At 55.5% G+C, this 17,993-nt stretch overlaps 1 protein-coding gene across 4 annotated transcripts in view; it reads right to left on the minus strand.

Annotated features, from left to right (window-relative positions):
* The window catches only part of NFATC1 (nuclear factor of activated T cells 1), a 126,844-nt gene that overhangs the window by 96,173 nt on the left and 12,678 nt on the right, over window positions 1-17,993 (minus strand). For all 4 annotated transcript variants that reach the window (XM_030810243.1, XM_030810241.1, XM_030810242.1 and 1 more), the window contains exon 2: window positions 14,069-15,167. In XM_030810243.1, the coding sequence (XP_030666103.1) occupies window positions 14,069-15,167 (1,099 nt within the window). The remainder of the gene's footprint in view (window positions 1-14,068; window positions 15,168-17,993) is intronic.

Here is a 17,993-nt window from a genome sequence, read left to right on the forward strand (position 1 = left end):
CCCATGGAGGCTTCAGCTGGACACCAGGGGGCCCAGAGCTGCCAAGTATGAGCCCACAGGTCAAACGGAAACACCTGCCAGGCCCTGCGAGTCCCAACACAGGTCCCACAGCAGTGTGGCTCGTGGCTCGGGTCCTGCTGTCCTCATGCTGGGGTGGAAGTGGCGTGGGACGTGGCATGGAGGACAGTAGCCCCCGTGGCCTGGGGAGCCGGCCACACGGTCCTTTCCACGGGAGGAGCCGTTCATGCCCCTGAACCTGTGTCTCCCTTACCTGGGAAGGGCGTGAGGGATTTTTTTCAGCCCAAAGCTCACAGTAGAGATGCCCTCTGCGCTGGGACAGTGGGGGAGGAAAAAAAAAAAAAAGATATGCCGTGAAATGATCACTGTCTGATTCTAAATCGCAGGATTATCGAATTATTTTTTTTGAGGCAGGGTCTCCCTCTGTCGCCCAGGCTAGAGTGCAGTGGCCTCACAGGATCCTCCCACCTCAGCCTCCCGAGCAGCTGAGACCACAGGCGCACCACCACACCTGGCTAGTTTTTATATTTTGTGTAGAGATGGGGTCTCTCCATGTTGCCCAGGGCGGTCTCAAACTCCTGGGCTCCAGCAATCCTGGCGCCTCAGCCTCCCAAAGCGCTGGGATTCCAGGCGTGAGCTGCCACGCTGGCACAGGACTCATTTATCGTGGTTTATCTGTGTTTAAAAGTCTTCTACAGTGAATGGTGTTTGTTATTTGTACAACCAAAAAAATGAGAAACTTTGCTCTCAGGTCTTGTGTCTCAGCCTCTGCCCAGCTCCTCCACCGCCCACCTGGTGAAAGGGCTTCAGTTTCCAAAGAGCTGAGCCTGAGGCCCTGCCATGTCCCTCTCCCTTAGAAAGGCCACGTCCCCAGCATCTGAAGACACTCCTCACGAGTTGCCCTCACTCCGCCGGTGAACGACGAGAATCCCAAAATCGTGCTCTCGGCGGCAGAAGCCCAGAGCCGAGGCAGTTCCTTTGTTTAAGTGGTTTGGGTAAAATCCTTTAATTCTTATTTTCCGAGGGTTAAAGCCTGTACGTGCTCATTGCTTAGGTGAAAACCGTGAAGGCTTCTCGTGACTCCTGCAGTTTCAAGACAAACGAAGCGACAGACTCTGAACTCGGCAGGGCCACACCCGCCCACAGGACTCGACAGGAGCAGCTTAAGGAGGGCGAGGGTTTCAGGGTCCTCTCGCAGCCTCTCCTCGGCCGGCAGCCACAGGCCTCATAGCCATTTGGTTGTGTGGGGGCTTTTCCCTTAATTAAAAGAGAAAGAGAGTGAGAGAGAAAGACAGACGGAGAGACAGAGATGGAGAAAGAGAGACAGAGAAACAGAGAGACAGAGACAGAGAGAGAGACGGAGAGACAGAGACGGAGAGACAGAGACAGAGAGACAGACACAGAGAGGGAGAGACAGAGGCAGAGTGACAGAGAGAGATGAAGAGACAGAGATGGAGAGAGATGGACAGAGACAGAGAGAGACAGAAACAGAGATGGAGACAGAGAGACAGAGAGATGGAGACAGAGAGAGACAGAGACAGACACAGAGAGACACAGACAGAGCTAGAGAGACAGAGATGGAGAGACAGACAGAGAGGCAGAAACAGAGAGAGAGAGAGACAGAGTCAGAGCAACAGAGAGAGATGGAGAGACAGAGATGGAGACAGAGAGACAGAGACGGAGAGATAAACAGAGACAGACACAGACAGAGACAGAGATGGAGAGAGACAGAGACAGAGACAGACACAGAGACAGAGCAACAGAGAAAGATGGAGAGACAGAGACAGAGAGACAGAGATGGAAAGAGACAGAGACGGAGAGAGACAGAGACAGAGAGACAGATGGAGAGAGAGACAGAGACAGACGGAGAGAGACAGAGATGGAGAGACAGAGATGGAGAGAGACAGAGACGGGGAAACAGAGACAGAGAGACAGAGACAGAGATTGAGAGACAGAGACGGAGAGACAGAGACAGAGACGGAGAGACAGAGAGAGACGATCAGCGCATTTCTCCGACGTGAGGCAGCCTCTGGGTCTTCTGGGCTTGTGTGTCTGGAGCTGCCCCAAGACCACACAGCAGCCAGTGGTCAGGGGCCCCTCAGAGGCCAGCTTTGCCCCCTGACCTGTGCCGGCAGAACTCGGCCCTGAGAAAGTTCTGCCCGCCCAGGAGAGGTCGGCCTTGCTGGAGGGCAGCCCAGAGCCCGGCCTAAAGAGGCCAGGTGGGCCCGCACACGCCGCCTTTCTCGGTGATAGCACGGCGGCATCTGTACGTCACCCCCGACATGATTCCCGACCCCTGGCTGGGCCTGGCCGCTGGCCGCAGCCTTCACCCTCCCACAGCCTGCCCCAGGGATGACCCCACAGAACACGTGGTTTTCTTCCATGACCCAAGACAAGGCCTTCCACAAAATCCTGCCCAGCAGGCTGGGGAGCTGGGGGAGGGCCGGCAGCCCGGGCAACCTCAGGATTTCAGGAGTCGGAGGGGGGCCTGGGACCATTGCTGTCCCACCCTGGGGGGTCACCCAGAGGCCCCGGGCTCCTGTCCAATGGGCTGGCTCCTGTGCACCCCTCCCTGAAGCCAAGGCCGCCTGACTCTGAGGCTGCGGGCAGAGCCTCCTCTCCACGTGGGACCCAAGCTCTGTGCCCATGGGAGGGAAGGCAGCCTCACAAAGATGAAATCGGTGGACGAGAAGCAGGTGACTGGGGCCAGGGTGGGACCAGAAAGGCGGGGACACCCAGCCCGGCCCTCCTGCCCACCGGGTGAGGCTCAGGATGCAGGGGCAGTCCCTGCAGCCATCTGTGCCTTGGCCTCTTGTCCCAGGCGGTCCCTGGTCCAGCCCCTTCCACCAGGACAGCGGTGCAGGTACCAGCGGCCCATGGCCCACCCACAGTTCCCAGGACCGATGTGGCCACGCGCAATGACCCTGGGGCGGGATCTGCTGTCCCCGTCTGTCCTCCCCGAGGCCAGGCAAGTGGATCCTGGGTCCGCATGGGAGGCAGCCCAGGACGCCGCCTTTGGGGAGAAGGTGGGCAACCGGGTGCGTGGGCAGCCTCCATCCCCAGACAGGGAATGCTATGGCTGCAGCCCTGCCAGCCAGATAAGCCCAGCCCAGAAACTCAAACCAAAGTCAAATCCACAGACCGGGAGTGCGTGGGATCTGGGCTGTGAGGCCAGAGTGCAAAGGTTTTGTTTTAAAGGACACATTTGGGGATTTCATAAAAACCGATGGTGTCCCGCGGCTCCACCACACGGGATTGGAGTACGACCAGGACACAGACGCTTCCCTGTTCTTTGGAAAAATCGAAGTCATCCCCTCTCTACATGCCCCAACCCTCCCAGGTCCACCCCTGTATCTCGTGAGCCTCGCAACGGCTTTGGACACAGGCCCTGCCGTCCCACACCCACCAGCCCCCCACATTCTCCCCACCCCTCTATCTGCCCTGACCTGCCCCAGATGGGTGAGAAGCTGAGCTCAAGACCCTGAACCCCCGCCCCCGAGGCAGCCCCCAGCCCTCGCCCAGAGCTGACAGCTCCCTGTGGGCCTCCTCCCAAATGTTAACGTGTGGGCCAGAGCACGCTTTCTACAAAGCCCCCAATGTCAGCCTTACTCCCTCCCAGAAAAACTACACAGATGGGAGAAAGCACCTTCCGTGGCTCCCAAACATTCCTCGCAGCTCAAGGATAGGAGAGGATGCTTGGGAAGCAAAAGGAGCCCGTTGGGAACCCAAGCTCAGCGGGAACGGGGCCTCCCTGTGGGATCCCAGCACCCCTGGGCAGCGGGAACGGGGCCTCGCTGTGGGATCCCAGCGCCCCAGGCAGCAGGCCCCACGCCGTACACCCTCCCTCCCCCTCACTCCCCTGCCCTCCGGGACAGTAGCTGCTGGAGCCGGGGGCCGTTGCATCTTCTCGGGTTTACTCCGTGGCTGGAGAGCAACAGTGTGGTCCGGAGGCGGGGAAGCGCCCCAGGTCCCTGCCACGCCCGTCACCCACTCATCCCCAAGTTCCCACCAGGGACAGGTTCCAGTCACTGCACACGCGGACTCTTCCCGGACCCTAAACACCTTCTCAGACGTCTCCAGGGTCAGGTACCATCTGTCATTACTCAGAGGAAGTTTTGGCAGTGGGAGGCCCCAGACTGCACTTGCCGTGGATGGCTTATAAAACAAAAACCAAAACCAGAAATGTCATATTGCACAAGTTAATGTGGGGTGGGGCACAGATCAGTCATGGAACTGATTCCGTTTCCAGTGGTGCCAAGACGGCCCGGCCCAGCTCTCAGAGTTCACTCAATCGTCTCAGCTTGGACCTACGGGAAACATGGGGGTTTCACAAGAACTGACCGCATTCTGGATGTTCACTGAATAGCAGCCTAGGTGATTCAAGGGTAATACGTGGAGCTACAACAAATACAGTGGTTTCTCAAATCACCTAAAGGGATCTTTCAAAATAAGGATGTGTTACTCTCCAAGGACTCCTGTCCTGAATGTTGCCAAAACAAAGGATGCTCAGACTCTGACGCCTGGAGCTACGGAGCATCCTTGGCCCTCGGGGTCGGAGGAGACCCAGCACCAAGACGTGTCCGAGCTTCCAGCTTCGCGCTCAGCTGTGATGTCACCACAGGGACAGGACACGGCCCGCGGTGGCGGCACTGCCAAGAGCTGCTGCTTCAGCCCAGTAAACACGGAGTCGCTTCACAGCCCTCTCCTGGTCTCTGTGCCTGCAACGCAGCTTGTGGACAGCGACTCCGCCTCGCAGCTGACTCCTGGAGGCCACTAAGTGCTCCGATACCTGCACTGCACCTGCCCAGAACCGAAACCTGGAGGCTTAACAGCTTCTTACCCTTCCCTTGATGCCTGGAAGTTTCCACGTGTCTCCATTTCCTCATCCACAGAAAGAGGCTGATCCCTGCTCTCCACCTCCACAGGCCCCGACACTGCGCTCCCAGACCCCTGGGGTGGCCCTTGCCTGGCACTGCCCCTCGAAGCCAGGGCTCCAGGCGAAAGCAGATGTCACCCAGGCACTATTGCCCCACGGACAGCCCGATCTCTGGAAACACACTCAACCTGTCTGCCCGTGGGAGGAAGACCCCGAGGGCCAAGGAAGACGGGTATTTCCTCGTGATTCCAGGTCTGTGCCACATGTCATCTTGGTGTCAGGGAACCCTCGAGTTCTGGGAACAGCAGCCTGTGCACAGGGAGAGGAGCTGGGGTGCCCCGCAAGCCTCAGAACTGCCGTGATGAGGGTCAGAGGGGACGAAGGCACAATGCTGATTGTGCACGCCAACATCAGAACACGTTCCTGACACACATCACGGCTTCCAGCGTAGAAGCGTGTGTGGGTTCCATGTTTCCCGTGAGAAAACGCTCCTCTCATAAACTAGAACCTCTGGCCCTGAGAAGCAGAATCAAGCTGCAGGTGGGTTTGGGGGTTCCTCGTATGTGACTCCACGCGGGGCAAAACCAACGTCTAGGCGGCCCTGCTGGAGGGGCCTCCCTCTTCCCCTCTGCAGCAATCTCGCCTGGAAACGCGTCCCCCTCTTCCCCTCTGCAGCGACGTCACCTGGAAACGCGTCCCCCTCTTCCCCTCTGCAGCAGCCTCGCCTGGGAACACATCTGTCGCACAGCCCAGTGCTGATGGAACGCAGCATGCAGGCCACAGGGTCTCACATGGGAAACCTTGGGGGGTGCACACAGTGCCTGGTGTGGCCTTTACAACTACTGTCTCTACCAAAAGCTGACTAATCCCTGTGTGTCTAACCCGGCTTCCAGAGATATTCTGGAAGCACTTATAAAAAAGAAAATCCCATCATAATGTAGAAAACATTTTGCTCAAGAATCCAAGAAACATTAATTTGCACCTAAGATCTAGTTTTGAATGTGAATAACTGTTGTCTTCCAACTCTCGACTCAGGTTTAATCCCGAGGCAGGAAGTCCCTGTAGGTGCCCGGCTGCCAGAGTACCCACCACCAGGCCCACCTTTCTTGCTGCTCAGAAGCCAATGTTGGCGCAGGAGCAAATCCTGTTTTATAGAGACCACAGGGTCACCAATGCACATCAGGACCAGATACTTCCTCCCAGCTGGGCCATAGGCAGCTTAGGAAGTCTCAAAATTGGGAACCTGTAAAGGTTTCCAGCTCCCTGCCGCCCCCATGCTGTCTCCACGGGGGCATCTGAGTCAACCAGGCAGGTGCCGGCCCTCCTAGGGTGGCTCCCGGGCAGGTGCCGGCCCTCCTAGGGTGGCTCCCGGGCAGGTGCTGACCCTCCTAGGGTGGCTCCCGGGCACTCAGTCTTCGGTGAGATGGGGCAATGTTTCAGATCTCAGTGATCTGACTTTAAAACTCTGGCTCACGCCTGCAATCCCAGCACTTTGAGAGGACAAGTCGGGAGGATTGCTTCAGGCCAGGAGTTCCAGACCAGCCCTGCACAACATTGCAAGACTCTGTCTCTACAAAACATAAACAATTAGCCAGGTGTGGTGCCGTACGTCTGTGGTCCCAGCTACTCGGCAGGCTGAGGTGGGAGGGTCACCCGAGCCCAGGAGGTCAAGGCTGCAGTTAGCTGTGATGACACCCTGCACTCCAGCCTGAACAACAGAGCAAGACCCTGGCTCAAAAAAAAAAAATTCTGAGCAAAAAGCCACGTTGTTTTATCCTTTCCAGGAACAGAGCGCCTTCTCCTCCTCATGGCTAACAACAGACACGGACAGAGTAACACTGAGAAGGACCAGGGAGCAGATGCCCCAGCCCTTCCACACACACCTGGGAGAACGCACAGGCCCTCGGCTTCTGCAGCCTCCTCGCACCCTCACACCAGTCCTTCCCATCAGAAACTGGTGTTGCAAACCCCGCCCTCCAAGTGTCAGCTGTGAACTCTGTAACAGCAGAAACAAACTAAACAACGCAGGGAGAAAGCCGTGGGCTGCCAAATGCTACCAAAGTGGCTCAAGAAGGAGCAAATGCAGCCGGGCGCGGTGGCTCACGCTTGTAATCCCAGCACTTTGGGAGGCCGAGGCGGGCGGATCACGAGGTCAGGAGATCGAGACCACAGTGAAACCCCGTCTCTACTAAAAATACAAAAAAAATTAGCCGGGCGTGGTGGCGGGCGCCTGTAGTCCCAGCTACTTGGAGAGGCTGAGGCAGGAGAATGGCATGAACCCGGGAGGCGGAGCTTGCAGTGAGCCGAGATCGCGCCACTGCACTCCAGCCTGGGCGACACAGCGAGACTCCATCTCAAAAAAAAAAAAAAGAGCAAATGAGCCAAGACCAGGGTGCTCGTGCAATCAGGAGGCATGATCTTCTTAACTCTGAGCCTCTCACCCACGGAGAGACAGACGCAGTGCCTTCTCCAGGGAGCTGCGGCTCCAAGGACACCACAGGCTTCGTAAAGCCCCTCGACTGGGCTCTGACCCCAGAAGGCTCCACATCTTGGTGACGAGAGCAGAAGACCAGTCCAGGCCAAGGGTCCCCATGACACCTGCCCCCACCCAGTACAGGCCTCGTGACAAGAGGGCTGAGCTTGCCAGGTCTCCTGGGAGTCAGGGTCCCAGCACAGGTGGAGTCTGGGGTGCAGGCTGTGGGGTCTGCTCATCATGGCAGAGTTCAGTTCTGTTGGTGGTGACTGGGCGGCCCTGGGCAAGTGGCCTCAGCCATGTCCACGGTCGGGTGGCCGTTAAGCGCCTGACTGTGGCCCGACAGCTCCCCACCCCAGAGCGTCGCAAGGCATGGTGGGGCAGCACGCTGATTCTTCCCGCCATCACACAACGAAACTGCTGGCTCCCCCGACCCCCACAGTCTCCATCAACACCCCAAGCCCTGCAGACCCACAGGAAGGGGAGGAAGAAGGCAGGGTGCTGGGGGCTCCCCCCACCCCACGGCAGAAGGGACCAAGGGCGGATTCCAACATCGCAATGAAACTGGGTAGGCAGCTCCTGAATAGGACGCATCCATAGCACCGCAGAGGACAGGCCCAGCCATCTCCCATCTCCCACCACAGCCCATCTCCCGCCACAGCCCATCTCCCGCCACAGCCCATCTCCCATCTCCCGCCACAGCCCATCTCCCACCACAGCCCATCTCCCACCACAGCCCATCTCCCACCACAGCCCATCTCCCATCACAGCCCATCTCCCCCACAGCCCATCTCCCATCTCCCGCCACAGCCCATCTCCCATCACAGCCCATCTCCCCCACAGCCCATCTCCCATCTCCCACCACAGCCCATCTCCCATCACAGCCCATCTCCCGCCACAGCCCATCTCCCATCTCCCGCCACGGCCCATCTCCCATCACAGCCCATCTCCCGCCACAGCCCATCCCCCATTTCCCGCCACAGCCCATCTCCCATCTCCCGCCACAGCCCATCTCCCGCCACAGCCCATCTCCCCATCTCCCGCCACAGCCCATCTCCCGCCACAGCCCGTCTCCCGCCACAGCCCATCTCCCGCCACAGCCCGTCTCCCGCCACAGCCCGTCTCCCAACTCCCACCGCAGCTGAGGGCTTCCTGGGGACCGTCTGGCTTGCGCAAGTCACCTGCTGGCCTGCTCAGCCAAATGCAAGCTCCAGAGCCACCACTGCGAATGCCAGGGAGGCACACGGCCACGTTCTTCAAGACCCTTCAGAGCCAGCCCAGCCCTGTACCCACGGGAGGGACTGGAGACTCCCCAGGGCCTGACATGCATGCTGGGAGCCAGGAGGCCAGCTGAGGCCTGTCTAGCTCCCGAAACAGCAGAAAACAGCAGGACAGGTTGTGGGGGGGACTCCCCAGCAAGGCGTAGCGGGAACCAGAGCCAGGGCGACGTGGCTTCGAGGCTGGCTGTGGGTTGTGGGGGGGCTTCCCTCCCCAGAAAGGGAGGCGCTTACAGGGAGATGCAGTGGAAGTCAGTCCTGAGCCGTTCCAGCCCATGCCAGCGTTTTACAAACCATGGGGTGACTCGACACCCTCGGCTTCTTTGCTAACCGTCTTCCCAGGAGGTGATGGCAGCGGAAAGCTCAGGGAAGACCCCACAGCCACCACCTTACATGTCCTGCTATGCTGGGGTTCGGTACAATGCCTTAGAGATATGTTCACCATCACCCTAAAGGGCCCACCAGTGCCCGGGGACATGGAGGTCTGGACAGTTCAGCACCAGAGCCCAGAGACGGCCCCACTACAGGGCCTGGGAGCCCTCGAAAGCCTGCACTGTTCTCCCAACACTGCCGGGGCCCGAACCCCTCAGATACCAGAGCCACAAGAGCAAAGGGCATTCAAATGCTGTAGGAATCGCTACTGAGCCTGGCAGAGGACTCGTGTCTGTGAAAGAGAAGACAGAGTCCACCTGTTACTGCGCTAGGGGTTATCTGATCTTATTCCAAATTGTGATAAACTGTGAAACTTTCAGATAACTTATGAAACGCAAGAGAGTGAAAGTTTTCTCAGACCTTTCGAAACTAATAGTATGCATAGCAGAAAAGTGACTGATATTGCTAAAATCTTCAATATTGCAGCCCAAAACTTCATGTCTGAAATAAACAGGTTTTTTTGTTTGTTTGTTTGTTTTCAGACAGAGTCTCGCTCCTCTCGCCCAGGCTGGAGTGCAGTGGCACCACCTCAGCTCACTGCAACCTCTGCCTCCTGGGTTCAAAAGATTCGCCTGCCTCAGCCTTCTGAGTAGCTGGGATTACAGGCGCCTGCCACCACGCCCAGCTAATTTGTGTACTTTTAGTAGAGATGGGGTTTCGCCAATTTGGCCAGGCTGGTCTTGAACTCCTGACCTCAGATGATCCACCTGCCTCGGCCTCCCAAAGTGCTGGGATCACATGTGTGAGCCACTGCGCCCAGCCAAGAGATTTGAATATACATTATTGCACCAACCTGGCAGCTATTTCTGATCATTGAAACCAAGCAGACTTTAAGTAAACATTATTCATTAGCCCATCTCGCCCCTTAGAAATTCTTTTTCTTTATCTCGCCCCTTAGAAATTCTTTTTCTTTATCTCGCCCCTTAGAAATTCTTTTTAAACATTCAGTTCTAAGAGGCAATGTTTCATGTGTAGAGATTGAATTCAAGGGCTGGGCGCGGTAGCTCATGCCTGTAATCCCAGCACTTTGGGAGGCCGAGGCGGGTGTATCACGAGGTCAGGAGATCAAGACCATCCTGGCTAACACGGTGAAACCCACCTCTACTAAAAATACAAAAAATTAGCCGGGCGCGGTGGTGGGCGCCTGTAGGCCCAGCTACTCCGGAGGCTGAGTCAGGAGAATGGCGTGAACCCAGGAGGCAAAGCTTGCAGTGAGCCGAGATTGCGCCACTGCACTCCAGTCTGGGTGACAGAGCAAGACTCCATCTCAAAAAATAAATAAATAAATAAAATAAAAAGAAATTGAATTCAAGAATTGTGCTGTTAAAGTTACCAACAAATTCAGTCAAAATACCTCTGCCTTTCCAATTCCCCTACAACCTTGCCTCTACGAAGGCAACTCCAGAGACTGTCTGGGTGTGGACAGTGAGACAGGTGGAGACACTGACAGGAACACTTCCCAGAGGCTGATGCCTAAAGAGCGGATGATGTCGGCACAGACAGACCTGGACATGGACGCACATGGCCTGTGGCAGGTGCCCAGGTGAAGCAGGCCAAACGATGAAGGAATGAGGAAGCAATCACGTAGACTTTAGTTCCTGTAGGTCAATATGAAATCTTTAAAAGCCACCATCTGAGAACCACTATTTATAAATAACCCGCACAGCGTTCAACGTGCACTGTCGCCCTGGCCTCCTCCAGACGCAGCCCCACAACGCCTCCTGTTGAACCCTCAACAGCACACGGAAACGTGCCCTGGGAGGCCACTTGCTGTGATCACGGTCATTACCCCTGCAAAGAAGCAAGGTGGGAAGAAAACCACTCCTTTCTGATGCCAGAATTCACAGCTTAAGATTCTAATTTTTAGGGGGTATGGCAGGTGGCCTGTGATTCCTGTGCCAGTCCCCCCAAGCTTTGACAATAGACACATCATTCTGCTGAGCTCTAAAATAGCTCCAAACTCTATAACTATCAAGGGTCTATCACCTACTCTTACTAACTTCACAAACATTATCAAGGCTTCCATTGCAGCAAGAATTCAGTATCATTCTTTGACCACTGTGGGTCTCTCAGAGGCTCTGCATAGGACTGGAGGCCACAGGTGCTGAACAAGCAACAAAAGGCCTCAAAGGACAACAGTCCTAGAAGGTCCCCGGGAAGGATGCACACGGCACACTTTCCACTAGAAAGCTCCTTCTGGCATAAGGACAGGACTAACAGAGCAGCAGTTCTGTACCGTGGCGGGGAGAAGATGGGCATGTTGTACATTCTCCATCCCAAACTTTGGAGATAATTAAAACTTTCTAGTTGTGCAGCCCGAGATCCTGGTGACGTTTTCCACGCCTGCCGGGGCTGCTGCATGTGACCAACGGAGAGGCATTCCTGGGGAAGGAAGTCTGGCTCCTCCAGCTCGCCGGTAAAAAACTAACATTTCATCTCTGCCGTGGCTTCCACTGCCCCGGGGCACCCGCTGACGAGGTCACTTGGAAACAGGGCACAAGGAACCAGGAAACATATTTTGATGTGGAACCAGAACAGTGGGAAAAGGTTAACTGAAAACCCCGGGAGCGAGTTTGGGACATATTTACCGAGCTTTGTTTGTGTCAGCGCTCAGAAATGTTACGGGCATCACACCTAACCAGGCACTCTGCAGCCAGGAGATAAAGCGAACAGGGTCACGTGGCCACGGAATTCTTGCTGAAACTCCCTAGCAGAGGAAAAAAAAACAGCCACCCATGCTTTCCAACCTCCACACCGAACACAGGTACAAGGCAGGCAGGAGGGGCTGTGCCTGCCAGCACACGACATCCCTGCGGACACCTCGCCACCCAGGAGACGGAGAAGGAACCAGGAGGAGCTTGCGCTTTCAAAGGCTGCCTGCCATTTTTACTGGGACAGTCAGACCGGGGCTGAGGGCCGAACGGTGCTCCCTACAAACTCACATAATAGAGTCTGCCCAGCGTGGGACTGTGTCTGGAGACAGGGTCTTTACAGAGCAATCAGGTTCAAATGAGGTCACCAGGGTGGCCCCAACCCAGCAGGACCAGTGTCCTCACGAAAGGGGACATCTGGACACAGATATGCACGGTGGACGGAGAGATGAGGAGTCATGGGGAGAAGACGGCGCCTCCAAGCCAGGGAGACAGGCCGGGCAGATGCTCCCTCACAGCCTCCAAAAGAACAGCCCCTGATCTGGGCTTCCAGTCTCAGGACCCTGCGAGAAAACCTTCCTGCTATGAAGGCCACCGGTCTGCGGAACCTTGTCAGGCAGCCCCAGGAAACGAACACGCGGGATTCACCCAAAGGTTCACAACTGCATTGTGACACTCCTCACGCCGAGTCCCAGTTACACCTCGATGACATCACTCTTCCCTTATCTCGCCAGTTCAGTCAAGTCCCGCGGTGATGGACGACTTTGTCACTGTCCCTAAGCCTGGAGACCATGAAGCGCATTGTACATGACTGTGGGCTGCAGAGTCAGTGCCACGACGCTTGTACTTTTACTTAAACAATTACAGTGATAGTACAGCAGGTAAAAACAGTTCTTACATTTTTCCAATGCCTCCAACTGGATGGGATTTTTATTGTAAATACAATCCAGGTCCTGACACAGGCTCGTTGTGATCACCTAGAATACGCCAGCCTTTTAATGTATTAAAAACAGAAGTTGGGATAGAACTGTAAATAAATGCGCCCACTGCAAGTCAAGAAAAATCAGGGGTAATCCTTGCTTTCTCTTGAAACCTCAGCTGAGGACGATTCTAAGTATCACACGCCAGCAGAAAGGCAGAATCAGCCATGGGGCTGCCTAAAGAACTGTCAGCTCTAACACTGTCTCTTCGCCACAAGCCTTCAGGGGTTTGGGTGGGTTCGTTCCCAGCCTGGAGGCGCGTTACTGCTTGCAGCCCTAATTCTGTCCAGGCGCGCTCCAGCCGTGGCTGAAGCAGGCCCTGAGACCGCAGAGCAGAGACGGATCCTCCCAGAACACCCTCACTGCCTGCCTTCCTCATCCTGCAGGCATGGGGGCTGCACCTGCCCTCCCCTCTGCCCGGTCTCGCCTCCTGAGTGCTCGCTAATAAAAAAGGAGTGGGGGGGGGCGGTGGGGAGGGACAAAAAACAAAACAAAACAAAAACAGGAAAACACCCAGCCTGGAATACCCCGGGCTGCGCGTGGCAAACGCCTCTTCCTGAGCACATAGCGGCAGCCCTGACGTCACAGGCCATGGGGCACTGCCCTCGACCTCCTGTGCGGACGTTTTCATGCCTCAGATAAAAATCCCGGAACAGAAAGCACTCTCAGGGGCCACTCGCAGCCCACCTGCTGGGAAAGCTGTTTCGTTAGAGATAAAAACACCAGGCTGGTTAAATGGACCCAGCGGAATTCCAGCAGCCCCTCACACCGTTAAAAAGAAAAACCAACAACCTGGGACCCAAAGAAGGAAGGCGCGTGAGCTCCCCCAGCCTGATGCCACAGCCGGCGTCTCCGGGGAGCAGGAGGCCGTGCTGTTCCAAAGCGTGGCGGGCTGGGTGCTCTGGGGCACTGCTGAGCTGCGGTCCCATCTGCACCGGAGGCAGGGAAGGCAATTACAGCAAGGGAGAACGCAGGAGCAGCAGGCAACCACCGCGGGGGGCCAGGCACGTGCAACTCCCCGAGGAAGAAACTGCGCCTGTGTGAGCCCTCCTTAGGGGCGGATGGCGTCTCCCGGAATTCCCATGTGGAAGCTCTGACCGCCAGCAGGGCCACCCTCTTTGAAATGGGTGTTTGCAGACTGAGCGGACACGAGGCCATCAGCAGGGCCCGAGAGGATCTGGAGACTTCAGATGGGAAACGCGCAGACGGAGGCAGAGGCGAGGCGCACAGGGAAAAGTCTGCATGAGGAGGCAGACATGGGGACAGACTCTGCCTCCCAGCTCCACGAGGAGCCCACCTGCCCACCCAGGCCCCGACTCTCCCCAGACACGGCCGCCCCGCGCCCCACGCCGCCGGCTCACCTCATGTAGGACGTAGGGGACAGGGGCTTGGGCTTCGCCCACTGGTAAGGGTGCTGAGGCACCGCCAGGTACTGGTCGCAGAAGCCGCCCTTCCTGATGTGCTGGAAAGAGGAGAAGTCTTCAGGCGCGAAGTCGGCTGGGGGCGGGGGGCTGCCCAGATCCTCCCCGACGGGCTCCACCTTGAGCGCCACTGAGGGTGGCTGCTCCAGGGTGGTCTTGCGGGACTTGACAGGGACGCCATCACCCAGGTCCAGGCTGCTGTCAGTGGTCAGCGCGTTGATGGCGGCCACGATGGCCGAGCTGGTGTACTGGGTGGTGTTGCCCAACCACGAGTCGTCGGTCACGCTGACCCGCGGGGAGCCGTGCGGGGATGGCGTGGGCGAGTGGTGGGGTGAGTAGGGCGGCTGCCGGCCGTTGAGGCTGTACTTCCTCTTGTTGCACGGGGACGCGGGCCTGGAGGAGCGGGCACCCAGCCAGCTCTCCTCAGTGACGCTGGCGCGGGGCGAGGTGGAGGGGGAGTGCCTCGGGGAACCCAGCAGCGTGCAAGCCCCCAGCCCGCGGGGAAAGCCCTCCTCGGGGTCCGTGGTCTTGGGAGACACGCAGGGAGACTGCCATGGCGACGTCTGGGGGGACGCGTACGGGTACGAGTAGTTGGACTCGTAGGAGGAGGCCTCCGAGTTGCAGCTGCGGGAGGACAGGCTGCTGGCCGGGCTCAGGCACGAGGGGTCTCTGTAGGCCTCCAGGCTGGGCAGACTCAGCGTGGCCGTGGAGGGGGACCGTTTGGAGCTGGGGAGGATGTCTTCCACCTCCACATCGTGGAAAAACTGGTTGTTGTTGTGGTACAGGCCCAAGCACGAGGTTATCTCGATGCGAGGACTCTCCAGGGCAGGGGCCCCATCAGGCCTGGTGTGGCCAGAGGAGAGGAAGTAGCCCGCAGGCCCACCGTCCAAAGCTGCTCCGTACCCCGAGGGGTGATCCGCCGGCGGGATGATGCCCGGTGTGGAGGTCTGAAGGTTGTGGCACGGGGCCGGCAGGGTGGAGTGCGCTGTGGGGAGCGGCAGGGCAGGGCTGACATTGGAGGATGCATAGCCATAGTGTTCTAGAGAAAAAAAGAAGCAGATGCTGGCATGAGGGGGCTGGGCATCACAAAGCAGAAACCCATGAACCCAGTGCTGGCCAGCAGCCCCCGGCCTCGACCAACAGACCCCAAGGAGCGGGCCTCAGCAAACGTCCCTGAGACCACACTGCTGGACAGCTCTGGGCGACTCGGAGTGACAGCCCCAGTCCCACCCAGCCAACAAGGTCCCCGTGAGCCCCTTGCTGCCCACCTCCCCTCCTCCCCCAACAGCAGCACAAGCCCCCGAACGTCCTTCCCAGAGAGAGGCGGCCGGGTCCTCACGGGTTCCACTCTTCATTCAAAAACCACCTTCCCCAACCACCCCATCTTCATTTAAACCCCAAACTCAACACGTGGGCCATCCTTCTCTAGTTTATTTTTTCTCCTAAATACGTATCACAATCTAACAGCATGTTTTTACTCATTCATCCCACACTGTCATCTCCTTGACAAACAGAAACCTAAGTTCCATGAAGACAGAACATCTGGACACCTTAGTCTATTCTGCTCACTGCTGTTTTCAGAGCCAAAGACTGTGCCTGGCACATAAAATGTGTTCAATTTGTTTAATGGATGGATGGTTGGTGGGTGGGTGGACAATGGATGATGGATAGACAGGTAAAGAAACTGATGGATGGATCATGATGGACGGGGGGGTGAGGGGATGATGGGTAGATGGAGGGTAGGTGGATGGATGGATGGTGATGGACAAACAAGGGAGGAATGAGGGATAAAGAGATGGATTATGGGTGGGTGGATGAATGGATGGATGACGGATGGATGATGATGGACAGATGGATGATGGATGGATGGATAGGGAATGGAGGAATAATGGTTTGATGATGGATGGACGATGGATGGATAGGGAATGGAGGAATAATGGATGGATGGATAGGGAATGGAGGCATAATGGATGGATGATGATGGATAGACGATGGATGGATGGATAGGGAATGGAGGAATAATGGATGGATGATGATAGATGGATGGACGATGGATGGATGGATAGGGAATGGAGGAATAATGGATGGATGATGGATAGACGATGATGGATGGACGATGGATGGATGGATAGGGAATGGAGGAATAATGGATGGATGATGGATGATGATGGATGGATGGATAGGGAATGGAGGAATAATGGATGGATGATGATGGATAGATGGATGATGGATGGATGATGATGGATGGATGGATAGGGAATGGAGGAATAATGGTTTGATGATGGATGGATGATGATGGATAGATGGATGATGGATGGATGATGATGGATGGATGGATGGATGGATGGATAGGAATGGAGGAATAATGGATGGATGATGATAGATGGACGATGGATGGATGGATAGGGAATGGAGGAATAATGGATGGATGATGGATGGATGATGATGGATGAATGGATGGATGGATAGGGAATGGAGGAATAATGGATGGATGATGATGGATGGATGGATAGGGAATGGAGGAATAATGGATGGACGATGATAGATGGATGGACAATGGATGGATGGATAGGGAATGGAGGAATAATGGATGGATGATGGATGGATGATGATGGATGAATGGATGGATGGATAGGGAATGGAGGAATAATGAATGGATGATGATGGATGGATGGATGGATGGATAGGGAATGGAGGAATAATGGATGGATGATAATGGATAGATGGATGATGGATGGATAGGGAATGGAGGAATAATGGTTTGATGATGGATGGATGATGATGGATAGATGGATGGATGATGATGGATGGATGGATAGGGAATGGAATAATGGATGGATGATGGATGGATGATGATGGATAGATGGATGATGTATGGATGATGATGGATGGATGGATAGGGAATGGAATAATGGATGGATGATGGATGGATGATGATGGATGGACAATGGATGGATGGATGGATAGGGAATGGAGAAATAATGGATGGATGATGATGGATGGACGATGGATGGATGGATAGGGAATGGAGGAATAATGGATGGATGATGGATGGATGATGGATGGATAGGGAATGGAGGAATAATGGATGGATGATGATGGGTGGATGGATAGGGAATGGAGGAATAATGGATGGATGATGGATGGATGGATGGACGATGGATGGATGGATAGGGAATGGAGGAATAATGGATAGAGATGGATGATGAATGGATGGATAGGGAATGGAGGAATAATGGTTTGATGATGGATAGATGGATGATGGATGGATGATAATGGATGGATGGATAGGGAATGGAGGAATAATGGTTTGATGATGGATGGATGATGATGGATAGATGGATGATGGATGGATGATAATGGATGGATGGATAGGGAATGGAGGAATAATGGTTTGATGATGGATGGATGATGATGGATAGATGGATGATGGATGGATGATAATGGATGGATGGATAGGGAATGGAGGAATAATGGTTTGATGATGGATGGATGGATAGGGAATGGAGGAATAATGGTTTGATAATGGATGGATGATGATGGATGGATGGATAAGGAGTGGAGGAATAATGGATGGATGATGGACGGATGATGATGGATGGATGAATGATGGATGGATGGATAGGGAATGGAGGAATAATGGTTTGATGATGGATGGATAATGGATGGATGGTGGATGTGTTTTAGATCTAAGGACCTACATATGTAAACAGATTTTAACAGGCATATCACTGTCAAGGTGCCCTAATCACCAGCTACAAAGAAAACTCCTCAAGGATTGGATGAAAACACGGACTCTGAAATCCCCCTCATGGAGATTCTGATACTGGCTCATATCCTATGAATCCATCTTTTAGAACAAAAC

This window comes from Nomascus leucogenys, chromosome 4 (genome assembly GCF_006542625.1).
Source record: "Nomascus leucogenys isolate Asia chromosome 4, Asia_NLE_v1, whole genome shotgun sequence".
NCBI classification, from domain to species: domain Eukaryota; kingdom Metazoa; phylum Chordata; class Mammalia; order Primates; family Hylobatidae; genus Nomascus; species Nomascus leucogenys.